The sequence below is a fragment of the Puma concolor genome, chromosome C1, assembly GCF_028749965.1.
Source record: "Puma concolor isolate L17-30 chromosome C1, mPumCon1.1.hap2, whole genome shotgun sequence".
Classification (NCBI taxonomy): Eukaryota; Metazoa; Chordata; class Mammalia; order Carnivora; family Felidae; genus Puma; species Puma concolor.
In genome coordinates, this window is record NC_141674.1 from 103,340,562 (window position 1) to 103,363,575 (window position 23,014).

At 42.2% G+C, this 23,014-nt stretch overlaps 1 protein-coding gene across 21 annotated transcripts in view; it reads left to right on the top strand.

The window, feature by feature from the left end:
• PDE4DIP (phosphodiesterase 4D interacting protein) overlaps positions 1-23,014 on the top strand; it is a 226,816-nt gene that overhangs the window by 50,573 nt on the left and 153,229 nt on the right. For all 21 annotated transcript variants that reach the window (XM_086717986.1, XM_086717969.1, XM_086717985.1 and 18 more), the window contains exons 2-3: positions 3,888-3,943; positions 8,729-8,880. In XM_086717986.1, coding sequence (XP_086574112.1) covers positions 3,888-3,943; positions 8,729-8,880 — 208 coding nt within the window. The remainder of the gene's footprint in view (positions 1-3,887; positions 3,944-8,728; positions 8,881-23,014) is intronic.

The window sequence follows — 23,014 nt, forward strand, 5'->3', positions numbered from 1 at the left end:
GAGATTGTAAGTATGCCCATTAACTCAGTGCCCATCCAAAGTGACCTCTCTGCCCTGACACTTACTGATTCTTAGTGGGCAGGCAGCTAGCTCAGAGTACGTGTGGGTTGGGGCTGCAGAAGGTGGGGTATCTCATGGGGCCTGTACTCCTTGCCTTGTCGTCACCTGCTCCTGATCTGGAGTGTGGAATCTTCAGAGCAAAGAGGATTAAACAAGATCATGTCCGGACAGTCCCCCAGATCCTTGGAAGTATTAAAATGGGCTTTATGGTTAAGCATCTATTAGAATAGAATTGCATAATGACTGCAAGGGACCTTAGAAAAATCCATGTAGTTCCTTTACAAGTATTTGAGGAAACTGAAGCCCAAGAGGTAAAAGTGATTTATAAGCCAGTGTTAGTGGTTCATCAGCATAGATTAGTGAATTGCACGCTGAAGAAACTAGGTTACTCAAGACAGTCTTTTTAAAATTTTATTTGAGTGTGGTTGATATACAATGTTATATCAGTTTCAGATGTACAACATAGTGATTCAACAAGTTTGTCACAAGTGTAGCAGCTGTCTCCACACATTGCCATTATAATATCATTGACTGTTTTCCCTATACGGTACAATTTATCCCCATGACTTATTCATTCCTTAACTAGAAGCCTGTATCTGCCACTCACTTCCACCCATTTTGCCCCCTCCCCTCTGGCGACCATCGCTTTTTTCTCTGTATTTATAGGTCTGATTCTGCTTTTTGCTTGTTTTTTTCATTTGTGTGTGTGTGTGTGTGTGTGTTTAGATTCCTCATATGAGTGAGATCATATTGTCTTTGTCTTTCCCATTTATTTCACTTAGTATAAGACCTTCTAGCTCCATCCATGTTGTCTCACATGGAAAGATCTCATCCTTCTTATGGCTGCATAATATTCCATTGTGTGTGTGTGTGTGTGTGTGTGTGTGTGTGTGTGTGTGTGTATATGCCATATATATATGTGTGTGTGTGTATATATATATATGCCACATATGCCTTATCCATTCTCAAGACTATGTGTTAAAGCAGAAATGAAATTCTGTCTGCATTTGATCTGTACCAGGGTAACAGCCTCAGAGACCTACACAGAAGCCAGGAGGGTATCAAAAGTGAGTATGTGAGCTGGGACTACAAAGATAGGAAGGACAGGGACTGTGACAGATTGGAGAAGACATGTTCCGTTGAAAGGTGATAGGTTGTCCCCTATGTGGGAAGGCAGGCCCAGTGTTGCTAGACCCATTCATTTTCTTTTTTAATGTTTATTTACTTTTGAGAGAGAGAGAGAGAGAGAGAGAGAGAACAAACCCAAGTGGGGGAAGGGAGAAAAAGAAGGAGACAGAAACCGAAACAGGCTCCAGGCTCTGAGCTGTTGGCACAGAGCCTGATGCGGGACTCCAACCCACAAATCACGAGATCATGACCTGAGCCGAAGTCAGACACTCAACCGACTGAGCCACCCAGATGTCCCTAGACCCATTCATTTTCTAAGAGAAGTTAAGAGTGGGTCAATCTTGTGCTGACCAAATAAAACATTTTGGCTGGGTTGAATTTGGCCTGAGGAATGACCATGTTCCTGATGGCACAAACACTGTCATCTACCTAAGTCTGTAGGCTGAGCATATAAAGGAATCCATCCAATGGCTGCATAGCAGCCGTTAAGTGTAAGTTTTTCAAATTTTTCAAGACAGTGTTCTGGTTGATGGCTTCAGTATCCTTCCTCTACTTTATTACAACAGAGGGGAATTTGTAACTAGTACATTCATCTCTTTAATTGTTCACTCTTGTGGAAAGTTTTTTTTTTTTTTTTTTTTTTTTAACAATTTTAAATTTTTTTTTTTTCAACGTTTATTTATTTTTAGGACAGAGAGAGACAGAGCATGAACGGGCGAGGGGCAGAGAGAGAGGGAGACACAGAATCAGAAACAGGCTCCAGGCTCTGAGCCATCAGCCCAGAGCCCGACGCGGGGCTCGAACTCACGGACCGCGAGATCGTGACCTGGCTGAAGTCGGACGCTTAACCGACTGCGCCACCCAGGCGCCCCTTGTGGAAAGTTTTTAATGGATAGAGAAGGGAAAGAGGCAGACGACCCGGAAGAACCACAAGCTGGTGATCTGCTTTTGAATAATAAAAAAATCGCCAGGTGGTGTGTGTAGTCCAGCATGCCTTGTCTGGTACTTTGATGTCCATCTGGAACTTAACAAAATGAAGATTCATGCCAACATCCAGCCTTGAGGCAGAGAAGGAAGGACAAGAATTTCTAAACAAATGCCAGTCTCTCTTCCGCCTTCCAGAGAAGCCCTCTACACCTCTGTCTACCCGATTCTTTTTGGAACAACTTACTGGGTGCACCCAAGGGTTTAAGGCATCACCCCGTGGGATTATTGCAATTGTCTTCCTGTTTCTGCCTTCCGCATCTAGTCCGTTGTCAAAACAGTAGCTAGCCCTTTTAAAACATTCATCACTCGGTTCAACCCCCTTTTTGACTCACAGGGTTCCAGTGGCCAAATGCTTCAGTACAGCCTGAAAGGCTTTTACAATCTGCCCCCTGCACAGCCTTGCTGTTACTTCCTTGACCTTCCCTCCTCCTCCTTCCTCACCATGTGCTCACTCTGCCCCGCCTCACTGGCCTCCTTTCTGCTCCCAAACACTCTGGCATGCTCCCTCCTGTGAACCTTTGTGTTTGATGTTCTCTGCTTAGAAGACTCTTTCCCCAAACACCCTATTGCTTCTCAGAGAAACTTTGCCGACTGAGAATTGCAGTCCCTTCCTCCTGCCCATATCTCCAGGACTCCCTATCCCCATCCCCCACTTCAATTTTTCTTAGCACTTGTCTCCAGTTGCTCTAAACAGTTTACTTTTTACTTCCCCTTACTCTAACTTCCATGAGTGCAGGCCTTTTTGTCCTTTTTGTTCACTGCTATATTCATGCTGCCTAAAACAGTGCCTAAAAACATAGTAGGTGCCTGACAAGTATTTGTTGAATACATCTTGAAAAAAAATTTCCCTTCTCTGCTAGGTCTGGTGACCTTAATTCACTGTGCTGGACAAATACACATCTTTCTACTGAACTGTGGTTTTAACATTACCATTAATAGACTTAAAAAAATGTTCATTTATTTATTTTGAGAGTGTGTCTGTGTGTGCATGTGTGTGAGTGCATGTGTGTGCATGTGTGTCACTGCAGAGCCTCATGTGGGGCTTGATCTCATGAACTGTGAGCCAAAATCGAGTCAGACACTTAACTGACTGAGCCACCCAAGCGCCCCCCATTAATAGACTTTTATCTGTTTTTCCAAGTCTACTTCCTAAACATACGTTGGATTTTTTTGCTTATCTTCATCTCTGCTTCTTTTAGTTAAAACCATCACAACTTCTTGCGTTTCCCATCCACTTTTATCCCCTCCACACAGTCTCACTCGGCAGCCAGAATGATCTATTTAAAATCAAAATCTGGTCACTTACCACTCATTCCCTCACCTAAAATCCTTCAGTGGTTTCCCAACGCCCTTCACACAAAACTCTGTGTCCTTACTGTATCCCACAAGGTCCTGCACAGTCTGGTGGCAACACTGGTTTTCTCTGTTCTTCCAACAAGTTAACTTCCTTCCTGACTCAGGGTCTTTGCTGTTTTCTCATAATGGAATTGTGTGTTCAATGGCTATCTTTACATGTTCTTACCCAGGATAGGAACCTTCCTGTGGGGTTTGTCTTTGTATCTCCAACACCTAACACTGTCCTTAATCCATGGTAGGAGCTTAATAAATACTTGTGGAGAAATAAATGAAAACAGAATGTCGGTGTCTTGCCACCTCAGGGACTGGGGACTCTAAGGGTATCTCATTAATTAACAATATGTTTCTCTCCACAGAGATTATTTTGCAGAGGATGAAGGGGAGATGGTATCCAGAACATGTCATGTAGCAGGTAAGGAGGCTGTGGGTCTTACCTTGACAAATTCTTGGTCATGGTAAGGAGGCTGTGGGTCTGACCTTGATAAATTCTTGGTCGTGGTAAGGAGGCTGTGGGTCTTGATAAATTCTGGTTTCCTGCTGATCGTAATTCCCTCAAATTATGGACCCTTAAATTCATCATGGCAGGGGCACCTGGGTGGCTGAGTCACTTAAACATCTGACTCTTGATTTTGGCTCTGGTAATGGTCTCACGTTAGTGAGTTCGAGGCCTGTGTTGGGTTCTGTGCTGACAGTGCAGAGCCTGCTTGGGATTCTCTTCTCTACCCCCCCACCCCCCCCACCTCTCAAATAAACAAACTTAAAATAAATAAACACATAAATAAAATAAATTCAGCATAGCAATATTCTCCGACTTTTTGTGAATTTCCAGATTTGTACCTACCACTATAACATGTGATTCCCCACCTTCCCAGCACAGCACAGGAAATCATAATTGAAATTACGATTCTGTAATTCCAAGGTTAAAGTCACTTGTGAAATGATTAAAATAGATTCTGCCACTAAAATTAAATCTCTACTTGCATACCATTTAAATGGGTATAATAATAGTGTCAACGTCATAAGTGAGATTAAATGAGAAAAACTCTTATTGTAGACTTATAAAGGAATAAACACCCAGTAAATATTGTTGTTATTAAGGTATTCATAATAATATCACATAATTACTGAGCTAACATTAGCCAGGGATTTACCTGAATTATGAAACCAAAGTGAAGATAGTTCTCTTTAGGGGAGCATTTTTCACAAGAACCTTGAATCACTTAAGGGTTCTGCGTCCTTCGCTAAGTCATTTGCCTTTTTCATTCCAGCCTTGAAGCCCAGATGGTTCACATGCACAGCATGGAAAAAGTTTTTAATTTGAATGTGTTAAGGATTTCAGACACTTACAATTAGCATTTGTAATTGTATATGCTAAGTCTACAAATTCCAAGGGTCTACTATACTCATTTTGAACATCAAGATCCTCCATTTTGCAGTGAAAACTCAAAGGAGTAGGGCAAAAATGGAAGGGTAGAGAAGATGCTTATTGTTTCTTTTAACTCTTATAAGAGCTCTGTGAGGTATTATTTATTCCCACTTTCACAGTGACAGTGAAGCTGAGCAAAATTAAGAGATTTGCCTGAATTCCCACAATTGGCAAGTGGTGAAATTCATATCCAAGCTTCAAAGACTCTTTTCCCTCCATCACATCCCACTGATCTAACTGTAATGTATTGTTCTGTTTCATCAAATTTTCTTCCATTCGATAGCCTATTTAATTTCAACTGATTGTGGGAGAAATAATTCTTTTCCAGTTTCTCTTAAGTAAAGCATTTATTTGCATTTACTTAGAAATATCACAATATCAACAAAACAGGTGCAACCTTGCTATTACTATAATTATTATTAATTTGCAAGCACAGACTGTTCTATAATTAAAAGAACAATAATTATTTTGTACAAGCTGAATCAAAGACAGCTGAATATGGAAACAGAATACTACCTCTATCCATAACTAATTTGTGCTGTGTACCAATAAAACCTGCTTTAAATTTCTGTTCCATTTTAAAACCCTCTACTCTACCAGGCAAGATGAGTGGCTATTGAGAATACCAGTAAGGATAGGGATATGTAGGGGCACCTGGCTGACTCAGTCTGTGGAGCATCCTACTCTTGATCTCAGGGTTGTGAGTTTGAGCCCTGTGTTGGGTATAGAGATTACTTTAAAAAAATTAGGGCGCCTGGGTGGTTCAATCAGTTAAGCATCTGACCTTCAATCTCGGCTCAGGTCATGATCTCGTGGTTCATGAAACCAAGCCCCACATCAACTCTGCACTGATGGCTCAGAGTCGGCTTGAGATTCTCTCTCTCCCTCTTCCCTTCCCCTCCCCCCATCACAATGCTCGCTCTCTCAAAATGAACATATAAATATTAAAAAGATAATAAAATAAATTTTAAACAAAAAGACAGTGATCTGAAGACACACCTGATACTATGTTAACTTTACAAAAATGAAGACACTGTACAGTGTCCATTTTTTTTTTTCAACGTTTATTTATTTTTGGGACAGAGAGAGACAGAGCATGGACGGGGGAGGGGCAGAGAGAGGGAGACACAGAATCGGAAACAGGCTCCAGGCTCTGAGCCATCAGCCCAGAGCCCGACGCGGGGCTCGAACTCACGGAGCGCGAGATCGTGACCTGGCTGAAGTCGGACGCTTAACCGACTGCGCCACCCAGGCGCCCCTACAGTGTCCATTTTAAAAACAAATCATGTGGCCTTATATTTCAACCTTTTTTTCTTTGAAACCAGTGGTGTAAAAGGGAGTTAAATACTTTTCGGTAAGAAAAAAAAACAAAACTGCACTGGAATCACCCTGTCTCTCATCATTATTTTCTTCTTCATCTTTTATTGCCTTCATTTTTCTCCTCGCCATCATTTTCCTGATCCTTTCTGTCTTCCTACTCTTTTTCTGTCTTTTCTTAGCAGAGAACAAATTCCGAGTTGATTGAAATATCTAGAGGCTTTTTCTTGTGCTCTTTCTGGCAAGTTTGCAGAAGGAAAAAGAAAGAGGGAGGGAGGGATATTTTCTCCCATCCCATGGCTTGCCTTTTCATTCTTAATGGTTTCCTTTGTGAGCAGAAGCTTTTTAGTTTGATGTAGCCTCCCTTGTTTATTTTTGCTTTTGTTGCCTTTGATTTTGGTGGCCGTGCATATATGGTCAGTTAGTTTTTGACAAAGGAGATAAGGATGTACAAGGAAGGAAGGAAAGAGAAAAGAAAAAAAAGGGAAAGGACAGAAAAAGCATATGATGACATTTTGCCTCTTGGCTCGTTTGTCCATGTGTGTGTGTGTGTGTGTGTCTAGTTAATTTTTCTTCAGAGCCCATTTTGCTCTTACTTGCACTGATGCCATCTATGGAGCTCAGTGGATAGCAATGGCTGTCATTCTCTCTGACTTTAAAAAAAAGAATGTTCATAATAAAGGATCATTGTTTCCTTCTGCCAACCATGAAAAGGTGTATTTTTCCATGTCTTCGACCTGAGTCTACATCCCTAAGTCCACCTCAGTCTGAGGTCTTCTGTGTACTCTGCTTCTAAGAAGCCCTGATTTCTTGCTTCCACAATGGTACTTCACAAAGGCAGGCATGGGGTTAGCAGCAGCTTTTCCTAGGGCGATTCTTCCTTTAATTAATGGAATTATTGCATTTCTACCCCCTGCCCTGTTTTCCCTCAACTCTTAGACCTGTGATGATTCCCTTTGCTCCTAAATTAACAGTATTAGCCGACCGCTCGGAAGGTTGAGTGAAGAGAACATAGGACTGGTTCTGCCACTTTTTAGCATTGTGATCTTGGTCATGCAAACTTTCTGAACCTTTATTAACTCATAGTAAAATGGATTTAATAATCGCATCAGTCTATTTCACTTGGGGTAGTAACTTTATAAACAAAATAATTCATATGAAACTACTTTGTAACCTGTAATGCCTGTTAAAGATGTTGGTTGTAATAATTGTTACTACTCTTAAATAATGACCTGAAATATTTTTGTAGAAACACCTCTTAGCTAGTAGCTTGATTTTTTTTTTTTAAAAAGAGAAGCTATTTCAGTCTTCTTTCGTCATGTGCCAAATCACCCTAAAACTTAGTGGCTTAAAACAGGTGTCAACAGGGGCGCCTGGGTGGCTCAGTCAGTTAAGCGTCCGACTTCGGCTCAGGTCATGATCTCGCGGTCCGTGAGTTCGAGCCCCACGTCGGGCTCTGTGCTGACAGCTCAGAGCCTGGGGCCTGTTTCAGATTCTGTGTCTCCCTCTCTCTCTGACCCTCCCCCGTTCATGCTCTGTCTCTCTCTGTCTCAAAAATAAATAAACGTTAAAAAGAAAAATTAAAAAAACAAAAAAACAGGTGTCAACAAACTGCAGCCCATGGGCCAATTGCCAGTTTTTATAAATAAAGTTTTATAGCAACACAGTCATGCTCGTTCAGTTACATATTGTCTGTGCCTATTTTGAGCTGCAAGAGCAGAGGTGACTAGCTCTGACAGAGATGGTATGATCCACGAGCCTAAAATATTTACTATCTGGCCCTTTAAAAAAAAGTTTGCCCACCTGGGGCTTAAAACAACAATGATTTATTATTTCTCACAGCCTTGTGTGTTGACAAACTGGGCATTTCCTCTGCTGGTCTCACTTGGGATTACTCAAATAGCTGCAATCTTTTGAGAGCTTGACTGGGGTTGAGAGTCCATAGACAGCTTTACTCACATGTCTGGCATTCGGTGACTGGCTGTCAGCTGGGGCATCTCCATTCCCTCTGTCCTTGGCCTTTCCTCTTCCAGGAGGGTAAACTGGGCTGCTTCACAGTAGGGTGGTCTTGGGGCTCTAAGAAGACAAGAACAGAAATGCATGGTCTCTCAAGACTTAGTCTCTAGAATTCATACAGTGGCATTTTCATCATATTCTCTCAGTCAAAGCAAGTCACTAAGCCAATCCAGATCCAAGGGCTGGAGAAATAGGCTCCACTTCTCCATAGAGTAGCAAAAGCCTCCAGTTACAAAGGGGCACAAACATGGACTAGTGCGTTTCACTGGGGACCAGTATTAATATGATCAGCCACACACTACTTTATGTGAACTGTTTCCGTGTGGCCCAGAATTGATTTGTACTTTGTGGAAACCAAATTCTGCTGGATGGTGCTGGTTAGAAGGATCATAATGCCACTGTTGTATACAATTTTTTGTTGTTCTGTTTTACCGGCAGCTTTTCTTAGTGACGCTAAAGATCGAGGCCCTCCAGTGCAGTCACAGAGTTGGAGAAGTGGTGAGAAGATCCCCTTTGGACAGATGCCTTCCTTGAGAGCATTTGAAAAACCCCCTCAGGTGCAGACCCAGGCTCTTCGAGACTTTGAGAAGGTAAGTCACGTGGGTGAATAATTGTTATCCCAATTAGAAGGAGCACCAAGGGATAGTGATGTCTCATAAACATATGACCCATGGCTTAGTCTGGATTGTGGCCATTCTTATACCAACCAGTATGATGTCTTTTTTAAGAGCATATGTCCCAAGGGGGCGTGGGTGGCTCAGTCGGTTAAGCATCTGACTTCAGCTTAGGTCGTGATCTCATGGTTCGTGTACACATTGGGCTGTGTGCTGTCAGTTCAGAGCCCACTTCGGATCCTCTGTCTCCCTCTCTTTCTGCCCCTCCCCTGCTTGTACCCTTTCTCTTTCTTTCTCAAAAATAAATAAACATTAAAAAAAATAAATAAAAACAACTCTTAAAAAAAAAAAAAAGAGCATATGTCCCAATAAACATATGTGTTATTAGCTATGCCCTGAGCACTCTGGTTCATGGACAATTGCCTGTAGCAATGATTCTGTCTTAGCATTTTTATCCCTGGTTTACTTCTCAAATAAATTCAGGAAGTTTAAATGGCACCCTGAGAATCTATAACTGGACCATAGTGCGCTTAGGGGACAAAGTTTAATTGGCTGGCATTATATTCTCAGTGGCTTGAACCACTCTAGATCTCTGGATACTGTCTGCAGTATAAGGTGGCCTCAGCCACAACCATTTGCTTCTCGAAAAAGAATCTGGCATTGTTGCTTACAACTTCTGATTCAACTCTTGAAGTGCTCTGTGTCTTGATAGGTTTATCCTTAGATTTGGACAAGAGCCAAATTACTGATAATGTAATACAAGTCCCCACCTCCCTGTGCCCCGGATTGACCCCAGGAAGTCTGTATAATAGAACCTGTCTTCTGGGATTTATATGGCCTGGAAAGAGCACACAGGATTTCTTACACCAATGTGCTAAAAAAAGAAATAGCTCTTTGGTGCCCCCTGGGGGTTGCCCATGGATCAGGCCACATATGAGCACTGTATACATATGCCCTTAGATTTGTGGGTGGGTTTCTTTCATTTTTTGGATTGATAGCTTTTGACATAAAGTAATAAACTTCTATTTTCAAAAAAAAGGTGAATAAAACAGGATTGACATGGGTTTACCCTGTCTTGCCTCAATTTGTGAACAGAAATGCTTCCCGAGGATCTAATGTACATCTTACCAGATATTCCTGTGGACAAAGAAATATGCTCAATACTGGGGCGCCTGGGTGGCTCAGTCGGGTGAGCGTCTGACTTGGGCTCAGGTCATGATCTTGTGGTTCGTGAGTTCGAGCCCCGCGTCGGGCTCTGTGCTGACAGCTCGGAGCTTGAAGCGTGTTTTGGATTCTGTGCCCCCTCTCTCTCTGCCCCACCCCTGCTTGTGCTCTCTCTGTCTTTCAAAAATGAATAAACATTAAAAAAAATTTAAAAAAAGAATATGCTCAATATAAAACCTGCCCGAGAATGAAGCAGCCTACTGTTAGTGTTGAGGGTTGTTTTTTTTTTTTTTTTTTGGGGGGGGTGGGGTTGTCGTTGTTGTTTTGGGGGTTTTCTTGTTTTGTTTTGTTTTTTGTTTTTTTGTTTTTAAAGACACAGAGCTTACAGGAATATTAAGTGGTTTTGAACACTAAACCTCTGAACAGCTGTGTGGTGCTGGTGGTGAGAGAGGGGGTGCTAACAACCCCTCCTCTTTTTTCACCTTTTGCATCTGCTGCAATGCAGAATGGATGAGCAGAGTGGCAGTCCTTCCCAAAGCTGTGTGGGATGCTCTCTGAAAGAGTCTGTGGGCCTGTTCCTTTTGGTTGAGAGGTGATTTGGAATACAGAGGTAAGGGAGTCACTGCTGAGGGAACAAGTGGCCGGATGCGGTGGGCACAGGGAAACGAACAGGCTGACCTGGGCACCGAGCAGAGGTCAGCTGACTCCTCAGGTTTGGCCTCCCAAGTCCTTCCTCTTCCCAGCCTGCTCTGGGATAGCAGATCAGTCCTCACTTCTCAGTGCCGGGAACCACTGACAGAAACCAAGAGGATGCAGAGAAAAGGCGAATAAGGGATATTTCAAATCTCACCCGCTGTGTGTCAAGTAATAAATAAATGATGAGGCTGTGACACACATTTTTGTCAGAAAGGTCGTTGCCAGGGCTCATAGAAATTTTGACTTTTTTAGTGCCATAGAGTCTGTCTACCATGATCATAGATCCTGACAGGTGATTGGATCAGTGATATTTTACATCCAGACTCCTTCCTATGTGCTTTCTCACAGGTCACCACGTCCACCCCACCCCCAGCGTGTCTGGGATGAGCGAGACCAGAGCAACACGGGATGGTACTAGCTAGCATATGCCGATCGCTTTCTATGTGTCACGTGCTGTTCTAAGTGTGTGTAGTATTCTCTCATTTAATGCTTACCACAGCCCTGTGAAGAAGCAGAATTACCACCCCAATTTACAAGTGAGGAAATAAAGGCACCAAGAGTAACAAAGGAACTTACCCAATGTCTCCTAATGTGGGCCGAAAAAACTCATCATTTTTGTGACCTAAAATAGTAATTTCTAGGTTGGGAGCTCACCTGGTTAAAGTATGGTGGTCATGGGGCTGGAACCATTAGCTCCTCCAACTTAGATGAGCAGAGTGTGGTATCATCTTCTCTAAGTAAACTGTAAATCTCCTTTATTTCCCAATATTCCCCATCACGTGCTTTTTGCTCCATTAATTCTGAGCTATTTGCAATTCAAAGCTATTTCGTACTTTTTAAAAACAATATTTATTTATTTTTGAGAGAGAGAGAGAGAGAGCATGAGCGCACAAAAGCAGGGGAGGGGCAGAGAGAGAGCGGGAGATACAGAATCTGAAGCAGGCTCTGAGCCATCAGCAGAGCCCCATGCAGGCTCAGACTCATGAACCAAGAGATCATAACCTGAGCCAAAGTTGACCCTCAACAGACTGAGCCACTCACATGCCCCTAAGCTGTTTCATACTTCTGAGTTTTTGTTCTGGTGGTTCCCTCTGCCTAGAATACCCTTTCTCTCCTATTCTTCACCTAGTTCAAGCCTACTCATCCTTCAAGTTTCGGCTCAAGTACCATTTTCTCTTGTTTTAGGATGCCTTCCCTGATTCTGCAGTCTCAAAACATTACCCTGACTCTAAGCTCCTCAAGAAAACACCCCTTATGTGTACCCTTCTAGTTTTGAGAACATAGCGTAATGCCAGTGTATAGTAAGTGCTCAGTAAATGCTCATCAACTCAATTAAACTTCTTGGATTTGGATTTTCCTTCCCTATTTTCCTCCAGCCAATTCTGTTGAATTTGTATTTCCCCCAGCCTCCCCTTAGTAATTGCTGGATGTATTCATAGTAAGTTGATGTATTAATTGATTGGTTAGGATAGGAAACTGAGAAGTCAAGAAAAGTACGTTTGTTTGTAATAATGAGTTTAAAGGAAGACAGTTTTTCACCTAAACTGGGGTGATAAAATTATAAATATAGAGTAAGAGACCTTTTGAAATATTCAACAAGACTTATTAAGATCGTAATAGTAGCTAATAATAATAAATAACATTTATTCAGTGTTTATTGTATACCAGGCACTTTTTAGACACTTAACATATCTTATTCCAGCTGTTTTTCAGTTCATTTTTCCTAACTTATGAGGTAGATGTTATAGCCATTAGAGTTGTGAGGAGACTAAGCCTCAAATAACTTGTATAAAGCTGTACAGGTAGAAAGTGGTGGAGCCAGAATAGCTCCAGGATTCTTGGGGTTCTTGGGAAATGAAAGGACCATTCACAGAAGGAGAAGTTACATTGGTGGTTTTATAGATAGAGTCAAAATGGCCTACCCAACACGAAACCCACGGAAGGGTGGGGGTCCGTGGCTGCGAGTCCTAAGGGGGCCTCCACTGCCTTCCCCTGTTTACCCATTTTCTAAGAATGTGGGGTTTAACAAGAAAATGCCAGCAAAACCAGCTGCAGTGTTTGCCTGATTATAGTCTGAAGCCAGCTTTCTCTGGCAGTCCCAGTGCAACCACAGTGATTCAGCCTTTTGAGGCCCCACCCATCCTGGCAAATTTTTCCACTCGGATGTTGATGTCTGTGGGGGATGGAAGAAAAGGAAAGCCCTAAAAGGGGGTTTTCTACCTTTATGGAGATCCGAGTTATCGCAGTCCGGGCTTCCTGTTCTAGTTTAGGTGAATCTGGGCCGCCACTGCCTTTAGACCCAGCTATTCCCAGCTCCTTTTCAGTGTCTCTTTGTCATTACAACCTTGGAAAATGAATGTTGCCGGTGAAGTGTATTCTCATTTAAACACACACACACACACACACACACACACACACACACACACACACGACATCTATGCTCCCCAAACCACAGTGCCCCAAGCATCCTGGTTTTGTTTTCACTGGCATCTTGAGACCTTCAGAAAGCTATTAGATGAACAAGGAAGGGCAGGGGGCAATTCTAAACTTTGAGCAATCATAAGCACAGAAGTTTTTCTCTTTCTTTTATTTTTAAAAGATTTTATGTTTAAGTAATCTCCACACCCAATATGGGGCTCAAACTCATAACTCCAAGATCAAGAGTCACATGCTCCACTGAGCCAGCCAAGTGCCCTGAATTTTTTTCCATTTAAACCTCACTTTTCAGAGGGATTCCGTAGTTGTTCTGAAGAGCTTTAGAAATGTTTTCATTCCTAAGCAATATTGCCAACGATTATGTATCAGATCAATCTTTCTTTTTCTTCCCTTAAGAATTCTGAGTAAAAGGAATGATTCTGAGTGCTGCAGAGAACACAGACATGCAAAGGAGTTACCATTCTCAAAGAGCCGTGCAATCTGAATAGGGGGATAAGGTATTAAGATTTAGTTGAAATAGCATATAAAGGAACAGAGGGAGAAATATCACAAGATTAGGGGAATTGCCAAACCAGCGTATATCTTTAAAACCTAAATATTTGGACAAAACATTTATTATGATCTGCATGTACATATGTGTGTGAACTTCACAAACATAAATCTTACCTCACATTGGGTGATATAATTAATAAGATAACCTTAAAAAGAGGCTCCCGGGTGGCTCAGTCGGTTAAGCATCTGACTTGTTAAGTGTCCAACTTGCGCTCAGGTTATGATCTCATTGTTCATGAGTTCGAGCCCCACATCAGGCTCTGTGCTGACAGCTCAGAGCCTGGAGCCTGCTTCAGATTCTGTGTCTCCCTCTCTCCCTCCCCCACTCATGCTCTGTCTCTCTCTGTCTCTCTGTCTCTCTCTCTCAAAAATAAATGACCTTTAAAAAATTAAAAAATAAAAAGAATGAAGTTAAAAAAATTGGAAAACCCTGAAAACTCTGACAGCTATAGTTACCAACATGGAAAAGGGCAGTCACTTCGGTGGAGAAAGTGGCATTTCAATGAGAAGCATTCTTCTTATTTTTTTAATCATTTCCTTTCTGTTTCCTCATTAGAACTTGTTTTCTTCTCTTCACTGTATGAAGAGAAGCTCTACATTTCTTCCTGTGGACCCCGAGGAATTTCCATTAAACAGTAATAAAAATCACGATACGTGTAGTTTTATTGAGTGCTTACAGTGTTCAGGGCTCTATGGATTCACTTACTTCACTTGCATTGTCCTGCTCAGTTCTTGTAGCAGCCTTTTGAAGTTAGTACAGCCATTATGTTCACTTGTTTTGAGAGGGACATTGAAGCTGAGAAGGCCTGGGGATTGCCGGGAAGCACTTGAGCTGTGATTTGAACAGAAGTGTACTGGTTTCAGCGCCTGAGCTCTCAGCCACAATTTTATCACGCCTCTCTATGGACAGCTGACCTCCTTATTCATTTCATTTATTTGTTCATTCATTCGTCCCCTCAGCACCCGAGTGCAGCCTATGCGCCAGGCCCTGTTCTAGCTGTCAGATGCACAACGATCAGGTATAAATATGTGTGACACTTCGTGACGCATGAGCCAGGTACATGGCAGGGGTGGAAGAGTACAAAGCCCACCAGTGCAGCGATGATGATATACCCAGGCTCCCCTCCCCCACCTGCCTATGGGACTCTCAGTGACGTACATAACTATTGAATGCAGCCGCAGCAGCCACTGAGGCCATGGGCAGCCGCCCCACCCCCCACCGAGGACTTATACATAGAAGGAAGTTGAGATGCTTCCTGCATGAAAAGATATGTGTTTAAGGATGAATATTTACTTCAGTATTCTTTTTTTTTAATTTTTAAAAAAATTTTTAAAATCTTTATTTATTTTTGAGAGAGAGAGAGAGAGAGCATGAGCAGGGGAGGGGCAGAGAGAGGAAGACACAGAATCCGAAGCAGGCTCCAGGCCCTGAGCTGTCAGCACAGAGCCCGATGTGGAGCTCGAACCCACAAACTGTGAGATCATGACCTGAGCCGAAGTCAGACACTTAACTGACTGAGCCATCTAGGCACCCCATACTTCAGTATTCTTTATATAAATAAAATATTAAAATAATCTGGGGCACCTGGGTGGCTCAGTCAGTTAAGTATTGGATTCTTGATTTCGGCTCAGGTCCCAATCTCATGGTGGTGAGATGGGAGCCCTAGATGGGCTCTGTGCTGGGCGTGGAGCCTGCTTCCGATTCTTTCTCCCTCTCCTTCTGCCTCACTGTAAAGAAATAAAAGAAAGAAAAGAAAAGAGAAAAAAGAGAAGGAAGGAAGGAAAGGAAGGAAGAAAAGAGGGAAGGAAGGAGAGAGGGAAGGGGGAAGGAAGGAAGGAAAGTGGGAAAGAGGGAAGGGGGAAGGAAGAAAGGGGAGAAGGAAGGAAGGAAGGAAGGAAGGAAGGAAGGAAGGATGGATGGATTAAGGCGAGGGTTGATTATTTTGAATATGGTATATGCGTTCAACAGAACATCATAGAGCAATGTACTGAGTTGGAAAGGGGTCCATAATAACAAATTTAGGATTAAACAACAAAACAACAACAACAACAATTTGACTGAATATTACATGAGATAAAATCTCTTTTTGAGGGAGGAAAAAAATAGAAATGCTTGTAAGGACCTACACCAAAATATTGATAATGATTATGTCTGGGTGATGGGTTTAGCTGTGAGTTTTGCCTTCTTTATAACTTTGTGTATTACCTGAATTTTTAATTATGTTTTCATTCTCTCTAAGCATTCAGCAAATATTTCTAGAGTTCTTATTATGTACAACATAATGTCATAGCACTGCAGATACAATAACAAATATGCAAACCTGGTTCCTGCCCTGATTGTCTTTCCAGATTAGCTAATTACAACAATATAATCACTGTAATATAATTAAGGAAGCTACACTATATGGCTGGGGATCCTAACTCACTTGGAAGGGGTGGGAGGACTCAGAGCAAGTTTCCTAAAGGAAACTGCATGTAACCAGGGAACTGAAGGGGAGGAATAAGAATTAGCCACCAATAGGGGCTGGGGATGGGAGAAAGAAGAATGTTCCAGATTCAGCTGAGAAAGACGAAGTTAATATACCTTAGGGCATGGGTGCAAGGAATGTGGAGAAGTGTCAAAACTGGAGGGAGGGGGAGAGAAAGAGAAAGAGAGAAACCAGCCTGCAGGTCTTTGCAAAAGCTTTATGTAAAAGCCTTTACATTTTAACAGAGCTCAATGGGGAACCGCTGCAAGTTTGCAGAGAAGGTGGTGACATGATCAGATTTTCCTTATAGAAAATTCCCTTTGGCTTCTGCATGGACTCTGGGTTGGAAGGATGAAGTCTAAGGCAGAGAGGGCAGTTAGGAGGCTGGTGCAGTATTCCAGGCAACCACTGGTGGTGCTGACGGTGTAGGAGTTGGGGAGATGGATAGGTGAAAGAGAACGAGATTTCAGAAGCAGAAGTGACAGGGCTAAGCTGTTGATTGGACACAGAGCCAGTGCAGAAGGAGTAGCCTAAAGGTGAGCTCCCACCAACCCATCTCTCCATTCCCACCTCTGCTAGGTTGTCACTCTCATACACTTCCAAGTACATTGTACTTTTACCTTTAATAATATGACTTCTTTGTTCAAGCAAGGTCTGTCTTTAGAATCTGAGCTCCATGATAGCAAGGACAGGGTCTGTCTCCTTCACTATTAGATACGCTGATGAGTGTGGTGCCTGATTCAGAGTAGACACGCCTCTTTCTTTTTTTGTTGTGTTTTGGTTGAATGAATGATGCTAAGCTTTTTTGCTTGGGCAACTTCTGAGTGATGCCATCCACAGGCAGTACTATTATGATTATTAAAGCAACAGCAACAAAAATCAGTAAAATTATTTTCATTTTTGGAAGAAAAATGAGGAGATCTTTCCTATTCTTGAAAAATTCTAACTCTAACTTGCAAGACAAACAGGTAATTCCAATAATAAGAGTAGGTACCCAATATGTTGTGGAAGCAGTCAGGAGGGGCCCTCCCCTGGGGTTTAGGGTCAGATAGGCTTCTGTTTACTAGGTAATATCAAGTCCTAAGGAAAGTTGGAGATAGTGAAGTCAGCACTGAGTGAGAAGTGAAGAGTGATGACATTCCAGGCCAATGCTGGCACCCATGAAGAGTCCTGGAGGCACCAGAGAGCATAGTGAGTTCAGAAACAGGACGCTTTTTGTCATGGCTGAAGCATTAGAGTGCTGACTGAGGTTCAAGTTGGCTGTATCTCCCCCCACCCACTCCTCCTCATGGTCAAAGCCTTATCGTTGCAGCCACGATGATTCATGGTACCACTGCGAGCTCTTAGCTCTTATGCCTAGAGAAAGTCTTAATTTCTTTCCTAAAGGAGGATGAAGAAAATATGATTGAAAATCTAGAAAAATAATTGAGGCCATAAATTGATATGTCACCCTCCGGATAGTAGAAGCTCAGCAAATAATCTGTTTGGGTTGAACCAGTTATGAACAAACAACACCAAGTTCTGCTGGTGTTGGTCGAGCCAGATGGATGGAGAAGCTAGTCTGGAGCCTCAGGGTCCTTGAGATCTCTGAGTATCAGTACAGTTCAGCCATCCTTTCTGCCTTGGAGTTCATTTAACTTTCTCTGACAGCGCTATTTCTGGCTGGCCTGTTTATTTTTGGTGTCCAGGGAAGTTGTTATTTGTTTTGTTTTGGTTTTATATAGTTCACAGTGCTCTAATGTGACGGTGACGGTGACATCTTGTTATGCCAGGATCGGGCGTGGTGTGGGTGTGTGTCTATGGTGGGGGAAGGCTGCAGGAACATCATCTGAATCCCTATCCTTTATTGGCATAACGACGGCTGCCAAAGATAGGGTTTAGTCAACCTGATGTAGTAACTCTGTTGTTCACTCTCTCGTCATGAAGACAGTTATAACAAGAAAAGGCTGTGTGGAGAATGGGTGTCGGTATGCTTCTGAGTTTTGGGGGGAGAAAATGGAATGATATTATTAATATTTCATCATTTAAAAGACTCAAATTTCAGGAATTCTGTTGAAATTTTAGAAACAGTTTCAGAAGGAAGATTTGGTTATTGTGGAACCCAAAAGGAAAAAAAAAAAAAAAAAGCAAAGTGTAGCATTTGCAGTCTCCTTTCTGAGGCAGGCATCAGCAGTCAGCTTCTGGAAGCCTGGTTGGAACCCCTGTGTGGAAGTGAAAGTGAAAGCCGATGAGTGGGGGGTGGTGGTGGGGGGAAGTTGACTGACTTTGATTGACATTTTCCTTGCTAAAACGGTGTGTAAAAGTTATGTGTGTTCTTCAGGATGGCCTAATGTGTATGTTTTTCCAGTGTCAAAATACAGAGTGGACTCTGTGTTTCCTTTCTGTTTTATGTAAGGATTGTTAACAAAACTGTAACTTGATAAAACATAGTAACCTGTGAGTTTTTGATAGGGCTACTTGGAGGATACTTCCTCTAGCCTTCATGTTAAGGCCCCATAATCTAAGCAGGATTAACATATAGAACATTTAGAAATAGGGGCGCCTGGGTGGCTCAGTCGGTTGAGCGTCTGACTTCGGCTCGGGTCACGATCTCATGGTCCGTGAGTTTGAGCCCCACGTAGGACTCTGGGCTGGTGGCTCAGAGCCTGGAGCCTGCTTCCAATTCTGTGTCTCCCTCTCTCTCTGCCCCTCCCCCGTTCATGCTCTGTCTCTCTCTGTCTCAAAAATAAATAAACATTAAAAAAAATTTTTTTAAAAAAAGAAATGATCAGGGCTTTTTAAAAAAATGTTTACTTATTTTTGAGAGAGAGCATGAGTGGGGGAGGGGCAGAGAGAGGGAGACAGAATATGAAGCAGGCTCCAGACTTTGAGCTGTCAGTAGAGAGCAGGGCTCAAACTCATGAACTGCAAGATCATGACCTGAGCCAAAGTCAGACGCCCAACTGACTGAGCCACCCAGGTGCCCCTAGAAATGATCAGTTCTAAACTATTTGCTTTTTACTGAATTGAATTCAATTGGACTTTGAATCTTTATCAATGAAAATCCTTTGTGAAAGGCAAAGCACCGAGCAAGTTACCTCTCCCAGCCTGGGTTTCTTTTTTCTTCTTTTTTAAGTAACAGCTTTACTCAGATTTAACGTACACACAATGAAATTCACCCTTTTAAACTGTACAATTCCATAGCTTTAGTATAGTTTTAGTATATTTGCCAAGTTGTGCAACAATTACCATTACCTAGTTACACCACATTTTCATCTCCCCCCAAAAACCTCATACCTATTTGCAGTCACTCCCCATTCCCTCTCTCTGTAGCCCCTGGAAACCATTCATCCACTTTCTCTATTTGCCTTTCCTGAACATGTCATATAAAGAGTCATACAATCTGTGACTTTCTGTTTGGCGTCTTTCACATTAGTACAATGTTTCGAAAGTTCATCCATGTTGTACGAGGTATCAGTATTTCATTCCTTCTTATGGATGAAAAATATTCTGTTGTGTGAGGTGCCTGGGTGGCTCAGTTGGTTGGGCAACTGACTTCAGCTCAGGTCATGATCTCACAGTTCATGGGTTTGAGCCCTGCATCAGGCTCCGTGCTGACAGCTCAGAGCCTGAAGCCTGCTTCAGATTTTGTGTCTCCCTCTCTCTCTGCCCCTGCTCTGCTCACGCTCTGTGTCTGTCTCTCAGTAATAAATAAACGTTAAAAAAATATATATTCTGTTGTATGGATATCCTAAACCTTGTATCCATTCATCAGTTGATGGAGGTTTGAGATGTTTCTATTTGTTAGCTATTATTAATAATGCTTCTGTGAACATTCGTATACAAGACTTTGTGTCCACACATTTCTTGGGATTATAACTAGGAGTGGAATTGCTGGGTCATATGGTAATTCTGTGTTTACTACCCTTTGAGTCCTAATGATTTGGTGTATTCATCTTGAAAATGGGGAAAACTGGGGCGCCTGGGTGGCGCAGTCGGTTAAGCGTCCGACTTCAGCCAGGTCACGATCTCGCGGTCCGTGAGTTCGAGCCCCGCGTCAGGCTCTGGGCTGATGGCTCAGAGCCTGGAGCCTGTTTCCGATTCTGTGTCTCCCTCTCTCTCTGCCCCTCCCCCGTTCATGCTCTGTCTCTGTCCCAAAAATAAAAAATAAACTTTGAAAAAAAAAAAAAAAAAGAAAATGGGGAAAACTATGTTTTATATAAGTTCAGGTGGTCAGATCCTCCAGGGTCACATGGAAGATTATTTACGGTGAAGGATAGCTTTTTCTTTCTTTTTTTAATTCTCATTAGTTAACATAAAATGTAGTCTTGGCTTCAGGAGTAGAACCCAGTGATTCATTACTTACATGTAACACCCAGTGCTCATCCCAATAAGTGCTGTCTTTAATACCTATCACGCACTTCCCCCACCCCCATCAACCCTCAGTTTGTCCTCTGTATTTAAGAGTCTGTTATGGTTTGTCTCCCTCTCTGTTTTTATCTTATTTTTCCCTCCCTTCCTGTATGTTCATCATGTTAAGTTTCTCAAATTCCACAAATGAGTGGTATCATATGATATCTGTCTTTCTCTGATGGACTTATTTCTCTCAGCATAATACTCTCTAGTTCTATCCACATTGTTGCAGACTGAACAATTTCATCCTTTTTCGTCTCCAAGTAGTATTCTAGTGTGTGCGCATTTGCGCATGCATACACATGCGTGTGTGTGTGTATATCACATCTTCTTAATCCATTCATGGGCTCTTTCCATAACTTTGCTATTGTTGATAGTGCTGCTATAAACATGGGGGTGCATGTGCCCCTTCGAATCAGCATTTTTGTATCCCTTGGATAAATACCTAGTAGTGCAATTTCTGGGTTGTAGGGCAGTTCTATTTTTAATTTTTCGAGGCATCTCCACACTGTTTTCCATAGTGGCTGCACCAGTTTGCATTTCCACCAGCAGCGCAAAAGGGTTCCCCTTTCTCCATATCCTCGCCAACATCTGTTGTTTCCTGAGTTAATTTTAGCCATTCTGACCGGTGTACAGTGAGGGATACTTTTTTAAAAGATGCAGGGACGTGAGGTAGAAGGGGAAGTACTTTATCAGTCACGAGGGAATCCCAAGTTCACAGGGGTCATCTAGTGTCACAGTTAAGGCCCTGTTGAGTATACAGTGTGGGTCAGACTGCTGGGAGCAGTAGTCTGTGCTTCTCCACTTTCTAGATGAGCAAGTCCGCTAACTTCTCAATGTCTCACTGTCCTGATAGTACAGTGAGATTTCCTGATACCTCCTGAAAGGAGATAATAGTATCTAATCTTCTTACTTCACAAGACAAAATGAAATACTAGACATGGAAGTCCTTTGTACAGTGTCAAATTCTATGCAGGTGATCGTCATGAAGGCAGCATAATTGTATCCAATTAGTTTTGTAATACACATCGAGGAAATTCAACTTTTGTATTTCTTCAGCTTAGATTTTGTCAGAAAAGCATAGGAACTTCCAGGTACATAGATGTATTATACACAAAAATATTTATATGTGAAAAAATCCATCCTCTTTCTTCTCCCTGCCCCATCTCTTCGTGTCTACCCCTATCCTCCAAGTTGGGCTCCTGGGTTGGATTCCACTGGATGTTAAAAAGCAGCAAATACTCTCCAACCATTTGTATTCCCTTCCCATAGGGCTGTTTTGAAAATATGACAGTTAGAAAAGTTATAGGTTAAATAATCTACTGGCAATCATCGTTGGGTTCCAATCATCATTGCTGGTTTTGTCTTGGAAATATGGCGTCCTTCGTGCTCATTAATCTCCTCCTCACCTTCCTGTGAAGGCAGCTGGAGCTCTGTCAGAACAGGTCGACTCCCACCACCTTCTAGGGCTCTACTATCAGAGAGCTGGTGGTGTGCTCTGAGATTTCTTCAAAAAGTTTTAGCTTTCTCACTAATGCTACCTTTGGTAGTATTGTTTCTATGAGAAAGTGTGCTTTGCACATGGAATCTCAGGATAGGTGAGGATCCTCCAGAGGTCACTAGAGGTGATGTGTGAAGACTTAACAAAATCCCTGACAAGTGGTCTTTTAGCCTCAGCCAAGTCCCTTTTGTGACAGGAAATATACTGTCCCTCATAATGTAAGTTCTCAGTAAATATTTGATGTATAAATAAATGGATGGAGTGTGGTAAGAGTTCATTACATCCAACTCTACTAGAGAATTTATCCTCCTAATTCATAGCTGCCTCCCTGTAATTCCTAGTTTCATTCCCTTTGAAATAGTTTTTACAAATTATGACCTATTTTACACAATAGGAACATACAAAGAACAATAAAATACTTGTCCTTGTACCTAATATCTAAACTTTAACCGATATTATTTTCATTCTCTTTGCCTCAGATTAAAAAACAAAAGTTAGGGGTGCCTGAGTGGTCCAGTTGGCTAAGCGTCCAAATCTTGATTTTAGATCAGGTCATGATCTCATGGGTTTGTGAGTTCAAGCCCTGCATGGGACTCCATGCTGATGGCACAGAGTCTGCTTGGGATCCTCTCTTTCTCTCTCTGTCACTGCCCCGAACTCACGTGCATGTGTGAGCACTGTCTCTCTCAAAACATAATAAACTTAAAAAAAACTTAGCATACAGATACAGTGGTAACCCTCTTAGCAACCTACCCAGGTCCCAGAGTCTCCTTTCCTACACTGAATTACTAGTAAGTATCTTTCCCAAAATCACACAATTAGAAAATAGCAGAGCTGGGATTTGAACCTAGTTCTCTTTGGTTCCAAAGCTATTGCTCTTTCCATAATGGCATGCTATCCT